This window comes from Amphiura filiformis, chromosome 1 (genome assembly GCF_039555335.1).
Source record: "Amphiura filiformis chromosome 1, Afil_fr2py, whole genome shotgun sequence".
In the NCBI taxonomy this organism is placed as follows: Eukaryota; Metazoa; Echinodermata; class Ophiuroidea; order Amphilepidida; family Amphiuridae; genus Amphiura; species Amphiura filiformis.
Window position 1 is genome coordinate 17,400,394 of NC_092628.1, and position 24,006 is coordinate 17,424,399.

The 24,006-nt window shown below is 43.2% G+C and overlaps 1 protein-coding gene across 1 annotated transcript; it reads right to left on the reverse strand.

Annotated features, from left to right (window-relative positions):
• Window positions 1–361: 361 nt before the first annotated feature.
• Window positions 362–23,567, reverse strand: LOC140162567 (sphingolipid delta(4)-desaturase DES1-like). Its single transcript, XM_072185862.1, has 4 exons — window positions 23,380–23,567; window positions 6,874–7,196; window positions 5,198–5,617; window positions 362–830 (listed from the first exon to the last, which is right to left on the reverse strand). The coding sequence occupies exons 1-4, from the start codon at window positions 23,459–23,461 to the stop codon at window positions 669–671; spliced, it is 987 nt and encodes a 328-aa protein (XP_072041963.1). The 5' UTR covers window positions 23,462–23,567; the 3' UTR covers window positions 362–668.
• Between the last annotated feature and the right edge of the window lie 439 nt (window positions 23,568–24,006).

Sequence of the window (24,006 nt, forward strand, 5' to 3'; positions counted from 1 at the left end):
TTTATGATGAGTAACTATTTGATAGTTGTGTGAAAGCAACTTCAGGTTGTACTAGTTACGACCCTTATAATAAAATAATGCAACATTACAACAAACTATACTTTGATCAGCTCGTAATCGGCGGGAATTTTAACATCGCGGATTAATATCAATATATTTTATTTAGAGAATTGTCTTGTCACACCTCGCCAGAAAAATCACAATTTATTAATTCAAGTCCTATACTTGTCTACTTTCTTTAACATGCACATTGTAGATCTTCCAGATGAACAATATCACTCTTAACGCGGATCTACTTTTTCGGCGTAGTGGTAAAAGCCTAACAATTCCCGCCGATTACGAGCTGATCAAAGTATAGCCTTGTTGCACATGCGCAGCACGTTTAATCTTTGGGTTTTTATAGGAGTAGTACTTTGACGAGAGGTGGCAGAAGGTGTTCACTTTTTGCTTGATTGTGTCACATTAATATACACGCTTCATGAATAGGAGAATTCATATTGGAGATGATTAAGAGAATTCAAATTCAATGACTGATTTTTTTTAAAGAAATTTGAACCCTTACACCCCCTTTCCAAGAAAATCAAGAATCTCCTCATTCCTCACCCCTTCTGCCACTAATGATAACTAGTACAATTGGTGGGTATTTAAAAAGAAACATTATGCAGTGGTCACTGCTCCCATGGATCTTTCTGTGTGGGGTCTACAGACGATGGTCTCTTGACTCTTGCATAAGGTCCAATTTTGGGGTCGAAGATGAAATCCCACACTACTTTACCGAATGAGTCATGCCTTGGAAGAGGATCGTAGTACTCTGGTGCTATCTTCCGTAACTGAAATGAAACAATACAGAAATCAAAACACTTGAGTTTACATCTGTGCAAAAAAATATATTGTAGGATAAACAAAAAACTATTTCAGTTGTCAACTGTCAAATCTCAGTTGGAATTGTTCATTAAACTCATTTTTTCCCCCAATAAAAGATTCAATCCAATATCTTTAGCCCATCCATTTTGAGTTTAGTCATATATTTGGGGGCCCAATAAGTCCAAAATCAGAGTTCTGATTATGAAGCTCTGGACAAAGCCACTCCTGAATCTAATCTATTGATTAAGCACAGCCACGGTACCTCATAAATAATCATCATAGCACAAACTGGCAAGTGTAAAATGTTTGGGACTGGGATTTCTATAATACATTGTAGGCTTTACATAGATTCAGCAATCAGCTTGTTAGTTTTTGGAAGTTTATGGTTTAGTTCAGTTTAAGATAAGTTTAGGGAACAAATTCTAAATTCATTCACTCATGAATTCTTCCTTGGAGCCAGCCAGTGAGTGGAAGAAGCATAAATTGCTGCACAAGACCACAAGATTTGGACTTATCTCACACATAAGGCAGCATGCAGCAGGTGCAGCAATATTGCATGTAGCTGACTGGAAAGTATATAAGGAATAAACCTAAAGATAGATGAAGTCCTACGAAGGGAGGGAGGTTCAAAATTGAGATTACGTTTCTCTTATCATCGCTGTAATGACCCCTCGGTTCTCACTTTTTGGTGAAATTGATATATTGTACTGATCTTAATTGTAGCTAGCAAGCCAGGCTTCATACTGGCAAAACCTATATGTCTATCTTCAACAATAAACCCACAGTAACCTTACATGTATTTTCAAAATTGAACTTGTGACAAAACCTCATACATCTTACATATATAGGATAAGATACGAATACGATATAAAACGTACTACAGATTTCAGCCAAAAACAAAATGAATGTTTTTGAAAGTAATTGTGCAAAAACCTTGTATCTCCAAAACTCAAAACCATGAAATCCATTTTTGTGTCTTTCTTTGTGTTGGGAGTTATTAATATTATAGTCATGACTGTAGCAAAGCGCATACAAAACATTGTTTCTTGTCAAAAGAAGGCTTTAACATTGATATTTTTTTACCCTTTCAGTTTTGGGAAGGAGATCAGCTACAAAACATAACTACAATCCCGGACATAAGTCGTTCGAACACTTGTGTCAAAGTAGGACTGTTTGAGACCCTATTTCTGATATACTTGACATATTAAAATATCGCTTTCTTTGACGTGAAGTCTGAACCATTTCCTACTACTATAACCTCCCCTGCCCCACCAATCAATGTTGGATGTTTCTAGGGTTCATGACCAAAAAGAACCAACAACATTGATCAGGGGGAATGGGGGGCATATTTGAGGTACTCATGTTAAAGTGTTCGAACAATTATGACCGGGATTGTATTTGCGATGTCAAAAATATAACATCTAAATTTGGTTTTTGGCTCATATCTTTAAAACCAAAGTAGGTATAACAACCAAATTTGGCACACATTATCACAATGATATGTGTCATATGTTCTGAATTGGACAGCATGATATTGATTAAATTAAGGGAACGGTCAATGAAAATGTGTCGCACACCATGTAAACCTATGTGAAAACTGTCCTATTTTCAAGAGTGTTTTGCCTGCCAATTTAAAATAATTTAGTAGAATTTAATGATTTTTTTCAGATATTATTCCTGAAAGTAAGATTTTTATATACACGCTAATATTTTCTATGGGGGATCTTTATATTTTAGGGATCGGTCAATACAAATATTGAATATTATAGGTTTTTTGATGTAAATTAGGTACTTTTTTATGAGAAAAGACCACAATTTGATATTAAGTGTTAAAAAGAAATCATTTTCATTGCAAATATATTCAAATTGTGTACAATTTAATAAATATTCGATATTAAATGCCAAACTTTGTGCTAAATTGATCACTGATTGAGCCACTGGAAGTGAATAACCGCAGAGGCAAAATTTATCTTCAGTAGATAGCAGGGTTTATCTTCAGTAGATAGCAAACCACTGCACAACCTGTACGTTTTTGGTTCGTGATCAGTAGAGTACAATCATTTCACCCATATAAACAGAAAGCCAGAGATTCACAGACGGAGGCGACACCCGAGCAATGTGTTTTGGGAATGTATCCTCAATTCAAATATTAAAGTGAAAAACAAAACAATCAACGTGCATTTTCAAGAAATTTGATGTAAATTTGATGTAAATGTCAAAATCCAAAATGTTAATACATCTTATTCAGACAAAGTTACTTAATGACTCATCATTAAAAATGAAAAAAATTGTAAAAATATATCCATTTACTTTTGATTATTTTATTCCACAGTGTCAAAGCAATTTAATGTGTAAATGAGAGGGGACGATAATGACAATGTTTAACACTAGAGGAAGTTTTGGATGAGAAAACGGACATTTTGATGAGAAACGGCCAAAATGGTGAGAATTTAAATTTTCTCATTCTTTTGGATGAGAAACTTCCTGGTGTAGGTGTCAATCATTATTGTCTTATTAAAACTGGTGAGAATTGCTAATCCCCGCTGAGCTCAAAACAAACATTATTATTTTCTCATCCAAAAGAATGAGAAAATTTGAATTCTCACCATTTTGGCCGTTTCTCATCAAAATGTCCGTTTTCTCATCCAAAACTTCGTCTAGTGTAAGTTGTCATACAGACAAAAAATCACATCGTCGTCGTCCGTATGCGAATTAACGCATCATAAAGAATTCCTTCATAATCACTATATGTAGCAAGTCCTTCATTCAGTCTCGTTCCAAAACTAAGTCTAATCGTGAAATTTAAATATACTGTATGGACTTTGCATTTTAGGATGCGCACATGACGATAAGCCAACGGTATACCACACGCAAATCAATGCATACCATCGATAATCCACTACTGTTAAAGATTTGATCATTGTGATTTCTAATATTCTATGAATATGGTGGTATATCGTTAATTTATGTGTTTATGGTGTACAAATCGACACAATATTTTCACAACAATATGGATTACCGATATGATCATTTCAGAAATTAATTTTTTTAGCGCAATTTGTCAATTTAAATAACATGATTAATATGACACTTCTCAATGAACAAAACCAAACCAAAACCACTGGCCTTCAATAGCTCAATCGGTTAGAGCGCTCTTGATCTGCAGTTAACGTGGCGGGTTCGAATCAATCCAAGTATTTTTTTTATTACTATTTATTAATTGTTATAAATATTTCAGGAAAATTTTCATTCAAATAACTTTGCAGAGCAATTGTTGTCAAATTCTTTTTATTTTTTCAACTAAAATGCAAAATGTCACTATTATGCGCAGTTTATTGTGTCTTCTTAGTATCTCAGGCAGATTCTCCTATACTCCGGTTGTTGTGCTATAAGTTAATATGTTGTTTCATGAAGATGATCCATATTTTCCTGTGATTTATCCCTAACTCGTGGACTATACATTTACCATGTTTACTAGTATTCATCCTTATGATCACCAGGACCTACAAGGATATGAATTTGAAAACATCTCCTTGCGCATTTACACATAGATTTTATTAGAATGTGAATTTGCATGGTTTTTATGGTCCCGTATACATTTTCATTGACCGTTCCCTTAATTTACAATATTTAATACTGCCCATTTTATAAAACTGAGAACATATTGTTGTGATAAAACGTGCCAAATTTGGTTGTAATAGCTGCTTCCGTTTTAAAGATATGAGCCAAAAACCAATTTTAGATGATTTTTTTTGGACATCGCCAATACAATCCCGGACATAAGTCGTTCGAACACTTGTGTCAAAGTAGGACTGTTTGAGACCCTATTTCTGATATACTTGACATATTAAAATATCGCTTTCTTTGACGTGAAGTCTGAACCATTTCCTACTACTACAACCCTCCCCCTGCCCCACCAATCAATGTTGGATGTTTCTAGGGGTTCATGACCAAAAAAGAACCAACAACATTGATCAGGGGGAATGGGGGGCATATTTGAGGTACCCATATTAAAGTGTTCGAACAATTATGACCGGGATTGTAGTTATGCGTATGGGCGCCATTGATATTTTGGTAGTTTCTAAACATTCTGACTGCCGAGTTGATGTTCTTTGTTTGCCGCTCACCCGTACAAGCCAGTAGTATGTCCTCAGTGAATGGCCCATATATTTCTGTGCCCTTCATTCACAAAGAACATACATACATACTATTGGCTTGAACCGGAGCGTGTGAAACAAACAACACAACGCAGAAGATAGGATGTCTTGAAACTACCAACTTGTGACTTTACGCTCATTTCATGTTAGCAGGTTACATATTTTGTCTTGCTTACCAGAGGAAGTTTATGCCCAGGTATATTTGGGAAGTCATGATGCTCCATGTGATAGCCAACATTGAATCCAATATAGTTATACGCTCCTCTATATGAATACGTCTCATGTCCTTCTTCAAACAGATAATGCTCCGAGATAAAATGTCCCGCTAACGGATGCAACCCCATGGTGACTAAACTACCGATGATAAGATACAGGAGTCCTTTAATTCCGCTGCAGTATATAACGGCTGCATTGAAGACTATCTGCACAGCGAGGTTGACGTACTCCAGATTACAAGGTATTTTGGGGCGCTTGAAGAATGGCCGGAAGGCATAGAATAATGGTTGAAGAATCATCCAGATGGTTTTGGTGAATGAGGTGCGGAAGAGGTAGCCTTCCCATTCTGACGGGACATCGGGATCAAGGGCGTCTTCACCCTGAGACGTACAAGAAAAAAATATAACAGATGTATTAGTGTTGATAAATAAAAGCATGAATTATAATATTTAGTATTCAATGAGCTAGTTGAAAGGTATTTGTAGGTTTTTTCAATTTTTCATTTTCAGATTATTAATAATTAATTACTTTTAGGCCATGCTGTTTGATTGCTTTTAATTAAAGCATAACTGACTCCATCAAAGTTGACTTCACAATTCTCTAGCCTGTGACAGCTGCAGCAATAAAACAGTAAGGGACTGTGCAATAATTATGAGACCTGGGGGGGGGCGAAACTTGGGGGGGAAGAAATTTTTGGCGAGCTGAAAGGAGGGAAGCAATTTTTGGCAAGCCGAGGAGGGGGGCAAGCGATTTTGGCACACTTTCATGGGGCGCCTTTTAAATAAAACGCTCTAAAAAGGCTTAGGAAAACAGTACGGAAACACCAATCACTAGGATCTCAACATGCTCAACTATCAGTCGACAGTTCTTTACCCTCTAGGCTGTCATCGATAAAATGACCTTTGAGTGTTGGGTACAAAAACTCATACTCCACAATTTGAGGTCAATTTTTGAGCTATGCTTGTTGAATGTAGGTTAATCAGGTTATTGAACTTGACCCTTATTATAGATGAAATCATTTTGGCTAATAGTGTATTATCCTTTTTTACTATGCTTAAAAATGTGATTTTTGTTGATTTTGTAGATTTTTTGATTTTGACTGAGTGCCTTGATAAGGGTAAATCAAATTCATAACACAGCAACAACCATTTGAACTATTAAAAACAGGGAAAATATGACACAACATCCAATGGGGGGAGTAACTTAAGACATATAAACAAAGTTAAAAACCAGACGTTTGAAAAGACAAAACTTTTCTTTCTCAAGGGATAGAAAGAAAAGTTTTGTCTTTTCGAAACGTCGGGTTTTTAACTTTGTTTTAAGTTACTCCCCCCATTGGATGTTGTGTCATATTTTCCCTGTTTTTAATTTTATCCATTGCTAGTGTGACACTGTTGTATCCTTTTGGATCCATCTTTTTTGGTTCCCCGCCGGTCAGTTGGAACAGATTTTCCCTGTTTTTATACATTTGAACTCTGTAAGTCCGCATTAAATGTCAATGTTTTTTAGAAGGTCAAATTTAAGATGGTCAAATTTTGGAGAGACACTGACATCATGAACACACAGGAGATTTTGTTAAAGATTTGAACTTGCTGTTTGGAAAGGACAAAATGAAAAACCTGAAAGAGCTCCTTACCTGGTAACGATGATGATCATGATGATACCTCCTAAATGAAATCGATATCGGCACCCCGATGCAGCAATTACCTATGAACCCAATCCACCTATTCCATATAGGCTTAGCATGACCATAGGCTAAATTATGACCTATCTCATGAATAGCCAGAGTCATTGAATGATTCACCACGCCGCCAAAACAGTAACCGACAATGACGATGGTCGCCCATGATTCGTTGCGTAAACAGTAGGCTGTGATGAACTGTACTGCTACCATTGCTAAAACAATCTTGGCCATGTATGTGTCGTGACCCATTAATCTCTTGATTTCTGGATATTTTTCTGTGGACAAAGAGAGAGAAAATTCAAATATATTAGCACACATTTATTTATATTCCTGTCATTAAGGGGGTATTACACCCCTGCCCAATTTTGAGCCTATTTTTGCATTTTTCTTAAAATTATAACGCATTGGTGACAAGTAAGATATCGTATATTATAGGGGCAAGGACTACAACTACTGCGCTGAAATTTTATTTCAGTACAGAAAACAGTTGTGGGGTTACAGTCAAAAATGAGGGAAAACCAATATTTGATCAATAAATCAATAACTACTTGCCCTGAGTTGCTGAATTTTCAGTGCAGTAGTTGTAGTCCTTGCCCCTATAATATACATATCTTACTTGTCACCTATGCGCTATAATTTGTGAGAAAATTGCTAAAATAAACACAAAATTGGCTAGGGGTGTAGTACCCCCGTAACAGAACAAACATTTCCGAACACCTGTCAGAGGTCTAATTCTGCTGTAAACTGACATATAAATTTGCAAAGGAAGGGCAGGAATAGACTAAATTCCAATCAGCCGTCTACACTTCTCATACTATGTTATGCTGCGTAGTGATGACTGATTATCTTCCAGTCCATATCGTGACGGACTTCTGAAAACTATTCAATGCGACTTTGGTTGTGCGCCGTAGCGCGACTGACCGTGTACCACGTCGCTGTACCGCCGCTGTGACAAGATTCCGCTCTGAAGTTCTAAAAACAACAAACTCTGTCAAAAGGTCAATTTGGACACAATAATAATAATAATATTTATTTCAATTGTCATAAATTACAAACATGTAAAAACATTAAAAGCAATTTAAATGACAATCCAGGAAAGAAGAAATAGACTAAACAGTCCAAACACAATGTGTTCTTCTTTCCTGATTATAATGTACATATAATAATAATAATAATATAATGATAATAGTAATAAATACCAGATACACATTAAAGCAAAAACATTTGCAGAAAAAAAGAGTGAAACACTCTAAGACATATAACTTATGCACACAGGATGTATCAATAGTACACAAGATACAGGCAGCAAAAAATACACATAATTATGTGAACAAAGTTATTGCCATAGAGTGGGCTCCAAATTTAAAAATAAAACTAAATTTCCCAAATTTAAACCAAAATGTTTACTCACAAGAGATTTTAAAACATAAATGGCAATGAAGGGGGAAAAATTAGATAAGTAAACATGCATATATGAAAAATATAATTACATCATAAAATGTTCTTTACACATGGCCTTAAACAAGGTAAGGGAGGGCGAGAGCGGATATCATCGGAAGTTCATTCCACAAACGTGGAAAGGAAACAAAAACAGAGTTGAAAAAGGCATTGGTATGAGAACTACAGTGGAGATACCTAAACTCCTTAACCTTAGAAGGCTTGAAAAATTGGCAAAAAGAAGAAGAAGGACCAATTCCATTAATCAATTTAAAGCAGAAGATCAACCTCAACAAATCAAATAAGTCGCACGCTTTTAAGTAATCTAAATTCATCTAATCTAGACTCATATGAAAGATCAGAAGGACACCTCTTCCTATACATCAAAACTTTAGAAATCTTTCTCTGACTCTTATCTAACCTATCAAGCAGGCCAGTCTGACAAGGATTCCAAATAACAGCACAGTATGTAAGATGAGGGAGTATCAATGCTTTAAATAGATGCAGAAGAGCACTGAAGTGCATATGGCGAGAAGTTCTGATGACAAAACCAGTTAGACGAGAAACCTTTTTACAGATATTATCAACATGTGAAGAGAACGATAAGGAAGAATTGAAAACAACACCAAGCAGTTTATACTCATCAACAACCTTAATTGGAATACCACCTAACTTGTATGTAAAAAGACTACAAGCCCTAGACCTCGAAAAATGAACAACAGCACACTTAGAAGCATCAAGGGGAGATTATTCTCAATGGTCCACCTGTGAATTCTGTCAAGATCTTTCTGCAGAGCAACTTGATCCTCAAAAGTTCTAATAGAGCGCACAAGTGTATGGTCATCAGCAAATTGAAATAAGGGAGAGGACAGGTTTTCATTAATGTCATTTACAAATAACAGAAACAAGATGGGCCCCAAAACAGAACCTTGAGGAACTCCCGATGTGACTGAAGACCAATCAGATTTAGCTCCGCCAAATATAACTGCGCATGCTCTATGCCACAGGAATCCTGTTGCAAAATCCGTCACTTTTTTTCCATGTAGTTTTCTCAGTCGTCAATCCAGACGGTTGACGACTGAGGGCAGCAGTCTAGGGCAGGAACAAAGGTCCAAGGTTTTTGTCAGGTGTGTGCATAGAACCTTGTGGTGCATGGTTAGCAGAATGTTTAATTTGTAAAAGGAAATTTGCAAAACATTACATTAATTGTTTGGTCATGTTTGATGTTGGTAAATATTTACATACATTCTCTTGTTCGGGTTGTTCCATCTATAATTGCACTAATACAGGTATTTATCATGTTTGTCAAATGTCAAATGGGACACCCTAGTGAATTCCCTCTTGATTCATACAGGGGCTTTTAGTCAATTTTCTCAGCATAGTAAATACCGGTTTGCCATTTCTTATGTAATTAATTTGTATCCTAAATAATGAAGAAGGAGGCGGCCTATATGCTTCACCCTAGCAGGGCGTAAGACAATGCGAGACACAAATTGATATGTGAGGATCGGAAATAAACGATACAATCCTGATAAGAAAACTTTTTGAATTGTTTCAAGAGGTATTTATTTTATGATTATGTTAATTGTAATGTTACCTGGTGATTTCCCCCCATTGCATGATTGAGTGCTAGAGACCTTTGCATTCAAAATCTAGTCGGATTCGCTGAAGCATGACACCGTGTAAAGCAATGGAAGTTCAGAAGTAAACACAGCCGATCACGACAGTCGATTGCATCAAAAATGTTGCTAAAATTACACTTCAGCAAAATTTTAGACTGTCCAAAATAGGTCAATCTTGTTCAAAAAATACAGTTGACTGACTCATCAAAATAACTTTCATCCAAATTTCAACATTTAATAACAAAATAAATAACCTCGGGTGCAACAAATTGCACCACTGCGCGACGAAAAATGATAGCAACGCACTCTAGCATTGAATGCGTAACTATCGTGTGCAAATTCGAAGCTAGAGTTCTCGAGTAATTATCAGCGTTATGCAAATTAAGTCAATTAGAGTACTCTAATCTAGGATTAGAGCTGAGAGTGATCGTAAAATGAGCAAGGCTGCTCACTGCCAACACACAGATTAGTCCCAAACAGAAATGTTTGGTAGACTCATAACCGTGCGATCTTACCTTTCCGATGTTGATTAAGATACTTCTTGCATCGATCCCGAGATGCGGAAAACCAATAGTCATTTTGTCCCACATAAATGAATAAATAACAAAAAACCCGATCCCCGGTGGACTCACCCAAAAGGTGACGTCACACCATATGATCGCCCCTTATCCGACTTGGGATCCCCTACTCGGACCAAACTTGTAGGGGTGGCGGGTCGGGATAATCAATATCGAAAGGTAAGATCGCACGGTTATGAGTCTACCAAACATTTCTGTTTGGGACTAGACTCAGTACACCGGTCGATCTTACCGCTTCGATGTTGATTAAGATACTTCTTGCATCAACATCTGAAAGATCGATCTAGCAAGTAACCGACGGATGGAGGTACAAGATTGGTCAGCATCTGATCAGGGATCGGGAGCGGTAACGATGGTTTTCGCGAGGTCAGAAAATATTTTCCCCAACGGTCGGGAAACAAAAAAGACCACGCGATCACAGACATAAACCTCCTTACTTAATAAGTTTGGTGGTTAAGAATAGCGACACTGGTTCTTACCATGCTGAGTATTCTGTATAGTCTGAAAACCTGGTACCCGTACACCACCGTATTATGATCGCCCGAACAATGTCCCGGTAAACCTCCCACCCCGTCTCTGATTACTAACGTAAACGGAAGTATCGTAGAGAAGGGCGAAGGTGGCTTCCGGGACACCGCCTGCTAGATCTCCTCAAGGGACAACCGAACAGTATACCCAAGATGATGAGATAGCTCGTGTCGAGTGGGTCGTGGGACGCGAAACCTTCGCGATCCCCCAGACCCCACCAACACCTGGACCAGCCATTGCGACAGCGGCTGGACCGAAAACTCTGTAAGGGTGATGAATGCGGTCGTGAGTCCTCGCAAGGCTTGTGTTCGGAAGAAATAGTGCTGCAGCGCCTTATCGGACACCCCAGCCTATCTTTGGCTTCAGCCGAACCTTGCCCAACCCTGGGGATTGGAGAGGGACGAATGTCGGTATGCACCGCGCCCGTTCAGAGTCACGAGAACAGAGCGCCAAACAGTGTCGCTCCAGTGTTTGTGAACACGGAAGCTAACCTCGAGACCGTGTGCAACTCAGCACCGCCGTCCCGAAGCCAACGCCAAACCGAAAAGCCATCTTGAGAGTTACGTATTTAAGCGTCGCTTTTGACGGAAGGTCAAAAGGGTGACCCTTAAAGTAATCTAAGACTGTGTTGGGATCCCTTAGGAGGATCACTTTCCTTTTTTGAGGTAGACACTGCTTGAACATACCGTCGAGGCGTAGACTAATAAGGTAACCATCGGCTATGATAGTCGAATTCGCCTCGAAACCTCGGTGAATGGAGAGGACAGCTGACTTATAGCTGGCCCCAGTGGCCCGCTGAAGTCTTGCTTGGAACTTTTCTGTCAGAAACTCCGAACTAGCAGCACAGAGGTTTCTAGCGGGAGAGCTATTTGTCTCATTGCACCAAGCGTAGTATGGAGCCAGACTCTGGCTATACGTGACGGAGGGTAGACTTCCGCCTAGCCCCGGCGATGAGAAAAAACAGCTTCTGATGAAAAGTATCCCTCCGCTGCGTGTTCCCTGGTAAGGGCCATGCAGCTAACTGCAGGTGCTCTAGTGATAGACTGGTACCTCCGCTCCGGGCATCCGGAGTAGATCTGGTACTGGGAGTGCCAGCGGCCTTGCCGCTAGCAGAATGACAATGCAGTCTTCCCACCCGATCTTGGCCACCACCCTCATGAGTAGTGAGATCGGAGGGACTGCATAAGCTGTCATCCCTCCCCAGTCTATGGACAGAGCGACCACGGTGAATGCTTGGGGGTCCGCGACCCTTGAGCAGTACACCGGCAGTGGATGATTATGCGATGAGATGCGAACAGATCTTTCGAGGGGTGGTACATCCCCTTGAAGATCGTCTGAGCGACCTGCGGCGCAAGGGACCATTCTGCTGGTCCCGACACCCTTCCTCGTGACAGATTGTGCGCGAGGATGCTGGTGACGCCCGCGATGTGTATCGCTCTCATCGTAATCTGCCTGAACTTGCACCACCCTATCAGGTGTCGTGCATGCAGGCTCAATCGTGGTGGCCCGGAGTCCCCTTGTCTGTTGGGGTAGGCTACCACGGTTGTGTTATCCGTCAGGACAACGGTATGTGATTCCACGATCACCTCCTCGTAAGCGAGGGAGGTTGATGTGAAACTCTGTCTCTATGGCCCCCATAGGCCCGAGACGGAGTCTCCGTGGATGTGGACCCCCAGCCCCGCTTTTGACGCTATGGTCGCTCACTACGTGACATACCGGGGTGCAGGAAACCTGACACCCTGGGTCAAATTGGGCTGATGGGTCCACCACCAGAGTTCTCTCGCGCGATCTCCGACAACGGAACCGCGAGGGATATTGGTGACGACTGGGCCTGCAAGCAGGCTAGAAGGTGTAGTTGGGTAAGCCTAACGTAGAAACGGCAGTACAGTACGAGGTCTACCATACTGGCCATTAGGCCTACCACCTTCATCCATGCCACAGCGGGTTTTGCCCGAGACTCGCCAAGAGTCAGGCACACCGCACCATGTTCGCCACCCGCCGGGTGAGAGCACCGCGAACCCCTCCGTGAGGGTGATCTGGGCCCCTACAAATAGTGGTGTTCATGCGTCGGGACCACGCTGGACTTTTTTTTTTTTTTTAAAAATCCAGGGTCCCGCACCCTACGGACTATCAACCCCATGAGACCCGTAGTCTTCAGTGGAGTGCGTCCGTATATGAGCCAAACGTCCAGGTAGCAACTGATGTTGACACCCCTGTGCTTCAGGTACGCTGCCACCGCTCTGACCAAGAGTGTTAAACACCCTGGGAGAGATGGACAGGCGGATGGCCGGTATCAAAACTGGTAATTTTGATCCTGTACCTAGAAGCGCAGATGCCTCCGATCTTGAGAGGCGATTGGCATATGCAGATAGGCGTCCGAGAGATCTAGCGATGCTGTTCCCATGCCCCTGATGGGGCAGGCTAGCACCGAGGCGAGAGTCCCCATTCTGAACCTCTTGGGCCTGAAGAACGTGTTCAACAGCCTGCGGTTCCGGATGGGGTTCCCGTCGCCGGTCTTCCTTGGAGCCAATGGCTCCAAGATCACCCGTAGAAACGGGGGTAGACCGACAATCGCCCGCCGTGAGAAGCTGTGTGATCCCTGTCAGTAGTGCCCGACGCTGGGGGCCGTCTGACGGCACTACTGTGGACCTCTGAAATGTGCAGACGAATGTGGGGAGACTGGATTGCCAGTCTGTAACCCCCACTCACCACTGACCATACCCAGGCGCTCAAAGAGATGGTTTCCCACCTCTGGGTGAAAGCCATAAGCGGTTGTCCACTGGGAGATCCCCTGTGGAAAAACCGCTGAGCCCCCAGGAATGCTCTGCCTAGCTTCCCTTGGAAGAGCGCTTGCTCTTCTTCGGGCTTGCCAGCTGTTCCTGTGCTACCCTTGCGCCTCCCAGAAATGGGTGCTGCAGAGGTAGTGGGCTCGGGTACTGTTGGTGGTGCACGGCCTGCTGAAGTCGGAGCTCCTACCCATGGTAAGGGCAGTTTCCGACCTCTTCAGAGTGCTCCCGTTGGTAGCTTCTTTGCACGGTCCTCCCCCGTAGCGTGGAAGCATCCAAAGAGAAAAAGGACCCTGCCTTTCCATCGCGTTGAGCGATTGGAGTGGCAGGCCCCTCCCCCGCGCTGAGTGGACACCCTATGGGCTAGGCCCATGGAGCTCTCGTTGAGGCTAGCTGTTAGCACCGCTAATAGGCTCACCTCGCGGAAGAGCTCAGATGTTGTCTGAGCGTGATACGCTTGACGACATCTGGGTCCCTCTCGGATCCCCTCAGGTATGTCCCGTGGTCCTCCCGCGATACACGCAGAGGAAGCGTGCAAGCACGCAGGCGCCATAGCTCTACTGAGCTCGACAGCCCCACGATATCTACCCGTGAGGTTTGCCGGGAATGAGAGTGCAGGCGTCCCCTGTGAGGAAGCAGCAGCTGAGCATCCTACTGAAAGGATCCCTGGTCCTCCTCCATGGACTCCCCTTAGGGGGTGTCCGGAGGAAGATCAGTGCTGTTGCTCCCCTCGCGGGCAGCGGGGAAGGAGATTGTAGTGATGTCACTACCGGACTCAGCTTCCGACTCCTTTCCCTCGCCCACAGTATCCGTATCATGCTCCGATGATGACGGCAACTGAGGACGGGCATCTGAAAGCGGGTAAGAAGGCATAACCACTGTGTGGCTCGCCGACTACCTGCCAGCAGAAGAGGGAGTACTCCCGCAAGACCCTGAGGTATCCGCCATGGCACCACTGGGTCCGCATGCTCTCGCAGCCGTCGTCCTAGCGCTAGCAGCACGGGGCCTACCCTGATCAAGATCTGGGTTAGCCCCATGCCGGCTGGTCTGGTCAACAGCTGATGTTGGTACTGCGTGGCCATCGCTAGGCGACACTTGCCACGGTGCTAGGCCGTGGAAGAAACACCCTGCGGCGGGTACCACGGGGCATACCCAGCCGGCAGCTGACCCTGAAAGGATCCGCCACCAGGGTAACCCCATGGTACTGCAGTACCAGCACCGCCTCCCCTTGTTGCCACAGAGACTGTGGCGACTAAGGCGGTGCTCGGTACCGGTGCGGTATCAGCGTGGGTACCCGTGAGGGTTCCCAACTGTGGACCGCTGTACCTCGCCACACTGCGCTCCCTGTTTGGGGGATCAAGCTGTGTGCTGGCGTGTACCGGCGCTGCACTAGCATGGGTACCCGTGAGGGTTCCCGGTTGTGTACCGCTGTATGCGTGGTTCCAGCGTAGGTGCCCGTGAGGGCTCCCGGCTGTGTACCACTGTACCCATGCCTCACTGCTGTTCCCCGCAAGGGGATCAAGCCGCGTGTATGGGTACCCCGCTATACCGGCTGTCCCTTGGCTAGAGGGAGCTTGCCTAGTACCACGGGTAGCTGAGCGTGCATACCCCCCGATCAATCACCTCGCCACCTGAATAGGCAGCGTCAATCAATGGAGCTATGCCCTGTTGATTTGACAGTGATCGATCAAGAGAGGGTAATTGACCCATTGACGGTAATGGATCACCCACGCTCCGCTGGCTCTCGAGGACATAAGTGGGTTGTTGATCAGCTAGGCTGTTCAAGCTACTTACTGTACCCTCTAGAGCTTCGCCCAAGGTCGCTGTGTGTGGCGGACCACTCACGGCAGCTATGGGCGGGTGCATAGCGGCTACCACTGAAGTCAAGCCGTAGCTCGCCTTTGTAGCTGCCACCGAATGCACCTGGGTCGCTGTCCCGTGAGAGACTGCGAGCCCAACCCCTGAATAATCGCCAGCCAGTCCCTGTGGACAGCCAGCAGCTATTCTAGGGCCCAGGGTATCACTCGGCGGTCCCGCCATGGAACGCTGCCGTGTGACAACCCCAGTTGGTTCTGCTAAGACTACACCCACAGCGTTAGCAGCGGTATCGTCTCTGCTGAACCCATGCATGCTCGGGTTCAACCCAGGCAAGCGCGGGGTACCCTTGCATGCTGCCCGTCGCTGGCTACTACTGTGGCTGTTTGAGCCCGTAGATATGCCTGCAACAGACGGGTGTCCTCCTGCTAAAAACCCGTGAGGATTTTCGCTAGAGGACTGGTATCCTCCTGCTACAAAACCCGCTAGGGTTTTCGCTGGTGGTTACCGCTCTGCTGCCTGCTACTTTGCTCCGACGTATAGTCAGTGCTTTCGCTGGCTGCTGAGCCTTTGGACGCCGCTTAGCAGTCCCGAAGGAACCGCCTGCTTGTCCGGGGACCGGAGCCCCTTAAGCAGACCTGCCATGACCCATAGGGGCTGTCACAGCAGAATCTACCGTGTCGACTGGTATCCTCCTGCTGCAAAACCCGCTAGGGTTTTCGCTGGTGGTTACCGCTCTGCTGCCTGCTACTTTGCTCCGACGTATAGTCAGTGCTTTCGCTGGCTGCTGAGCCTTTGGACGCGCTTAGCAGTCCCGAAGGAACCGCTTGCTTGTCCGGGGACCGAGCCCCCTTAAGCAGACCTGCCATGACCCATAGGGGCTGTCACAGCAGAATCCACCGTGACGACCTTACCAGTGCCCTTGGTAGATTTCTTCTTCGCCTTATGGCGATGACGGAGCCTATCCCAATCGTCAAGCTGGAACTCGGAGAGTCCTAAGCAAAAGAAAGACATCTAGAAGATCGTGAGCACTCCCTGTGGGTGAAACAGAGCGGGTGTGGGTCCCGCTCCGTCACCAGGGAAGGGCAAGCCCGACAGGGCCGAGGCGAAGCGAGGAGAAAGGGAGGGGGCACTACCCCCCAACACGCGACTCAAGCCCAGTAAGCAAACCTGAGCACGGAGGCTGGTCGCTAACGTTAGTGGTAAAGTAAGGACTGGCTAACTTTATTACTAAAATGTCAGACGGTCCCTACCAATCCCCACCGTATGAATATCTGATTAACTCGCCTTTATTGGACGGTAATGAAGACATAACGATAGAGTAATCACCCTAACATAGCAACAATAACCTACCGTACATGAAATACAATGTGTATGTACAAACATCTATTGTAACTTACAGGCTGCAATGGTTGTTTTACGTGGGAAACAAAATGAATGGCGCCAACGAGCGCCATTTTGAATTGCTCGTGTGTCCCGTGATACAAACGGAGGCACGATATGTAGCTAAGTTTTGGATCGTTTTTGTCACTTTTTCGCCAGAAAATGCCGTCAAAACTATCCTCAGCCGAACAATACCGGTTTGGTTTTACCTAAGGTGTGAAACTACAACCCGTATATCTCGCCTTAATTAGAAATTGATACACAGTGCTATGAACAATCGATAGGCACGTCTGTGTCAGTCGGAGACCAAGGAGGATAAGGGGCGATCATATGGTGTGACGTCACCTTTTGGGTGAGTCCACCTGGGGATCGGGGTTTTGTTATTTATTCATTTATGTGGGACAAAATGACTATTGGTTTTTCCGCATCTCGGATCGATGCAAGAAGTATCTTAATCAACATCGGAAACGGTAAGATCGACCGGTGTACTGAGTCTTAGGGTTTCTCTACCAGAAGTCAATTTGTGCCGAAATTCCTCCCACAATGCAATAAGCATTTTGCATAACAATAGATACAGTTCGGAGGTTAATCAATATTCTTTGTTAATCTGCGTATTACTCTACCCACTTACTCAAAATGGATTAGACTTTAGGGGTGTAAATTAACGGTTATTTGTCTAACCGTTTAAACAGTCCACAATCCGGTCGGTTAACCGTGTCAACGTATGTAAAAAAAAAAAGTTAAAAAATTTTGGAATCAAAACAACATGGCAACGCTGCGATTGGTGTTATTCAGTGGTGAAAACCCGGGTGAGAATTGCCTATTTTCCCCTAGCCTTGTCAGATAGAAAATGTATAGCATAATAGAAGATGTTATTTATAAGTGAAAAATAATTCTATTTGGAGTTTGAGCTCCGGATGGGCTTCTGAGCATTGCTGAGTGCCTTCAAACTGCTACGGCGGATGGCCCTAGTAGACCCCCGGCTGCTATTGCGCTGCTCACTTCGCTAGATGTCGGCGCTAGATTTTTTTTTTATGTTTAAACGGTTAGTGATTTTCCTAAACGGATAGTACTCGGGGAGCTAGGACCACTTTCTGTGCACCCCCACAGGACTAAACCAAACCAACTTTTTTAGGTTCCTGAGATGACCCCAAAACATAATCAGGATGTTCCCAAAAATATAAACTGGCCTCAAGGGGGTAAAAGGTCATCGAACAAATCAAATAAGGATAGGATTGTAATATCTTGGATGCTTCGTTACCTAGGTAACACAGCAAAATAGGTCAAGTAGGCCCTACCATTGAGGCCTATTGACCATGACCTATTTTGCTGTGTTACCCAAGTAACGAAACATCCAAGATAGTGCAATCCTATTCTTATTTGATTTGTTTCATCAAAACGAACATTTTGACACCTCTTTCTGCAAAATCGGAACACTTTGATGTATTCGACCCCCATAGAGGCAAAAAACGTGACCTTGACCTTTTTGGTTATAACTCAAGAACGGTACATCCTAGATAGGTCAAACTATACATTTTCTGAATCCTTGTGACTAGTGGAATACATTGGAATGGGTTTCAACACAATTTGAGCAAGTTTTTGACCCTATGCAAAGTTCGATGACCTTTTACCCCCCTTGGGGCCAGTTTATATTTTTGGGAACATCCTGATTATGTTTTGGGGTCATCTCAGGAACCTAAAAAAATTTGGTTTGGTTTGGTCCTGCGGGGGTGCACAGAAAGTGGTCCTAGCTCCCTAGTATAGTGCATTTTACGAAAATCGAGTTAAGGGGTACTACACCCATGTGGTAATTTGTGGCAATTTTGCATTTTTCTCAAAAATAATAACACACTGGTAACAAAGGTTATGTATATTGGGGCAGGAATCCAATTACTACACTGAAATTTCAATGACTCAAGACAAGCGGTTCATTATATATGATAGGAAACGAGGTACATCCTAGTGGTACCTTATTTCTTATCATAAATAACAAACCGCTTGCCTTGGATCACTGGAATTCCAGTGTAGTAATTGGTTTCCTTGCCCTATAATATACATAACTTTTGTTACCACTGTGTTATTAGTTTTTGAGAAAAATGCAAAATAGACACAAATTTATCGAGGGTGTAGTACCCCTTAAACGTGAAACGAGACACCCTTAATTAGACTTGTAGAGATTGTAAAATGAGCAATGGCTGCTGAATGTCAATTATAGAGTGAGAGGGGTGTGTTTCATCACACTAAACTTATCTGCATGTGTGTTTATCGCAAAGCCACTACCGGTACATGACTAGTGTTCATGGTGTTCGAGCTTTACCAAGCCCGGGGATCAAGCCCAAGAAATACTTTTAATTTAATCCCTCCCTATAGTCATGCTAGCACTAGAAAAATACCCGATATAAATTCATCTCAGGATTTTGTAGGTATGATCATCAAATTTTTCAAGTATGATATTTCACATTGAAATTGTTTTGTTTTCCAAGTTCTGTGACCATCATTCATTGACAGTACCTTACAATGAATTACTGTACAAACAAGCTAGTACATGCAACATTTTTCAGTACAGTGATCCATTTTACAGAAAAGCGATTTCATTTGAAAAAAAATTACTATGACTGTGTGACAGTGTATGATAACTTCTATATCACGGTATACCAATTGACACTTTTTATCTTTCTACGTAAGGTTTCTGGCGTTTAAATTTCAAATTTTTGTATTTTCCTACATGGGGTGGGGATTACACAGTTAAGCCATTTCTGTGGTTACAAGTAGGAGTTGAATGAGGCCCTCTGTAATTACACCCATCGAATGTGTGTCATCAGCCCTCAGATCGGCCCTCAGACTGTAGGTGACTGTAGGAACCCATGGATTCGATCCATGTACTCTGTAATAAGCAATGTCAATGTGGGCATACCTATTTTAGGTCTGGATCTTTTTTTTTTTTTTTTTTTTTTTTTTTTTTTTTATGTCAAGACATATCAAGGCATTAACAGCTGTTATCGCTGCAATAAAGCTGACGGGTTGGCGCCTAGATAGCTATTAACCGCCTTTTTGAAGCTGTTCCTTTTCGCAATTCCAGGAATGTGAGGCGGGAGTGCATTCCATGTGCATGCTGTAGATGGAATGAAAGACCGCTCATGACTAACAAGGTTAGATCTTGGAATTTGAACTGCAAGGTCGTGAGATCTAACTGAACGGCGCGGCTGGCGAGGGTCAGTCTGGAGCTGGTCCGAAGTAGTTGGCATAGTAATTCAGGGGCATTCCCGTAGAAAATTCGATGGAACATAGTGGTGGCACCTACTGTTCTCACGGTGAGCCAAAGGCTGAATTTGAAGAGAGGAAAGTTCTTCTCCAGGGAGATCGATGATGCGAGCAGCACGCCTCTGGACTGCATCTAGTTTTGACAGTGATGTAGGAGTTGCTCCATGCCATGCTGTGCTAGCATACTCCATCTTAGATCTCACCATACTCTTATAAATTATCGCTCTCTGAGCTGGCACCAAGTAGGGAGCAGCACGACGGAGGAGACCAGTGCGCTGGGCTGCTGTCTTTGCCATCTTGGTTAAAACAGGATTCCAAGATAAATCTCTGCTGAGGGTGAGACCAAGGAGTTCAACACTATCTGCCTCTGGGAGCTTTATACCAAAGAATTGGAGGCTAGGATGATTGCCAGCAGAATCTCTGCGGTTGGAAACCGTGATGGATTGGCATTTAGCTGCTCGAAAAGAACATTCCATGTAGAGGCCCATGTTTCGATCTCTAGTAGGTCTTTGTTGAGAGATGCAGCAGCAGCTTGTCTGTCCTCTCTGGACTCGATAAAGGTCATCAGGGTAACATCGTCAGCATACAAGATGGAAGTATTTGTCAGCCTCTGAGAGATGTCATCTATGAATATTATAAACAGGAGAGGACCAAGGATGGATCCTTGTGGGACACCAGCATTGATCCACTTCAGACTGGACGATTTGCCATTCAGAATAACCTTCATGGAGCGGTTCGAGAGGTAGTCAGCTAACCATGCTAACAGCTTTCCAGAGAAGCCAAGAGCAGAGAGTTTCTCCAGAAGTCCAGGGTGCCAGACTCGGTCGAATGCTTTGCTGATGTCCAGGCAGACAACACGAGCTTCTTCTCTGTTGTTCAAGGTGTTGGTGAGACGCTGGGAAACATAAGTGAGGGCATCTGATGTTGAGTGGCCAGCTCTGAAACCAAACTGCTGTTTGGATATCAGCTTCTGTTTGTTGAGATGTTTCCACATAGCCTTGTTGACCAACTTCTCCATGATCTTGGAGAGAACAGGGAGGAGAGAGATGGGCCGGTAGTTGCTTGGAGAGTGTTTGTCCCCTTTCTTGAAACATGGGATCTGGATGCTGTACTCCGATTAAGCAGGACAAGCCTACATCACATCAGAGGGTTTGACCTATAAATGACCTAATTGTTGGAGTGACTGGGTTTGTCGAGGGCTATGAAATTTGAGTCCAGGAGTTTGACAAGTTCTGTCTTGAAGCTTGTGAGTTTAGTTGAATCCAATATGCCATGGGGCAAGTCGTTCCAGGCCTTGGTTGTCCATGGGAAGAAACTTAGTTCCCGGATACGAGTTCTGGATTGTTGTCGTTGATAGGTCAGAGCATGGGTATTTTTAAGTAACGTTGGGGTTTGGTGAGGTGGTCTTTCCAGTCAATATCAACTAGATTATGTGAAATCTTAAACATCAGGATGAGCCGTGTGATAATGCGCCTATTCTCAAGGCTGGTCCACTTCAAATCTTTCGAAAAGGGGTATAATCCTTCTTGTCTTCCATGAGCAACCGCGTCATATCTGGTATAATCTTCCTTCCAGGAGCAACCACTGTGTATGATTGACGGGCTATTCCATTGCTCGTAATAGGGTAGTGTATTTTAGCGGGGCAATACTGGAATGTGCACGCGCGGTTGCACGATGTACAAGGTAGACTTTCGCCAAGACTTGGCATGTGGTTGTTGGTGTAGGGGGTACCGGGTGTGCAGGTGGAGGGGGGGGGAGGCGTGTTGTCTGAGATGTTAGGGATTATTTAATAATAGTTTTTAATATTGGAAGAACGTTTTAAACTTTAATTTAAGGCATAGTAGCCTATACGATTTTATACTATTTTAGATTTTCAATTAATTACAAAATAATAAAATAGCATTTAAAAATTATATTAATATAGGCCTATTTAAACTATACAGGAAAGGGTTATGATATAGCATTCGAGATCTGACTTAATTGTGTTTGGTGGCCATCAATAATCCAAAATGCACCTCGAATCTGTCGCACATCCCGTAGTAGGCATACCCTCCTCCTCCCCCCCCGCTTGCCCTAAACTATACGTGTATAATGTAACCGCCACGAGTAGGGCCTATTTTTTTACCTGTAGGCAAGCTCACCCCTACAGTCGGAATAGTTCTAGCCCAGATAGCTTTTAACTCACGCCTACTAATAACATACTTTCATCAAGTGATGGCGCTATAAGGTTTACCACGGAAGCTGTTTGGTTTACCGTGGAAGAAGATTATACCCCATATGAATCTTTCAGCATTTCAGTGACGCTTGACTCCCTTGAATAGTCATTCATACACATTCTAGCCGCAGACCGTTGGATCATATTAAGCCTGTGAGAATCTTGTTTTGTAATTGGGTGCCATGCGGCAGAGCCATACTCTAATTTTGGTTGTACCAAGGAGAGGTACAATTTAGATTTAATATCACGGGAGCAGGATTTGAAATTCCTGCGGACAACCCCAATCACCATTTTGCAGCTGTTTGTGACATTATTAATATGATTGCTCCATTTCATGTCAGAATTAAATTGAATGCCTAAATATGGTGCGTGATGATGCCCATGCATGATCTACAACTTAAGATCTATCTAGTATCTATGGCTGCATGTTCTCATAAACAACACACTTAAGGTCCGTTCATACTACCACCGCATTTGCGATGCGTTGCTTTGCGATGCCGATATATCGATTACTTTTTGCCGCAACTCAACGCAACTCGTCGCAAGTTAAAATGTATTTAACTTCATTGCGATATCGCAATGCAGTAGTTTGCAGTACGATGCAGTGCGGCAACGCACCGCATCGCAAAGCAACGCATCGCAAATGCGGTGCGCCGGTGGTAGTATGAACGAACCTTTACACAGTGCCAGTGGCAGCAGTTGAGCATGAAGTATGATTTAATTGCTTGTATTTTTTATTTATAAGCTTACATGAATTTGATGAAAATGAAAAATGGGCACGCCCATCAAATAAATTCAGTAAGCTTTAAAAAAAAATTAACTTATCTACTCACTCAGCATCTCTTTTCTCCTCGTGAAATGTGGTTCATCTGTGTAGACCCAAGCGAAGTCACTTCTGGACCCCGAAGCACCCATTTTGGCTGTGTTCAGCTGCAAAACTCAGCTTGATTTTGCACGTACGTCGACGAAACACGGGGTTGGACTTTGTACCGGTCTTCGTTTCCAACGTGATTTTGCAACACTGATCATCCGAGGTTATGAAATTATCAATCGATAATTGATTGGAAACCGTTGTATTCCATTGTCCAAGTAGCTAAATATGAATATGAATTAAATGACGTCAAAAAGAAAACTGGCCTAAGGGACCGTTCACAAACACTTGTAGGGGGGCTGATGCAAAAAGGGGGCCCTGAAAAATTTGACCCTCCTATTATAAGGGATAACAATGACCACAAATTTTCCTGGAAAAATTAAGTTTATATGCTTTTCTATGGGGTTGACCCATAATTTTCATGTTAAAAAGGGGGGGGGCCTGAAATGTTTGAGGTCTGTAAAGGGGGGGGGGGGAGCCCAAACATTTTCGCGATGATTTTTTTGCACGTGAACGGTCCCTAAATTCACTGTAAATGCCGTTATCTTCAACAAACTCTTAACATTTTGAAAACTAACCGATTTGGGGT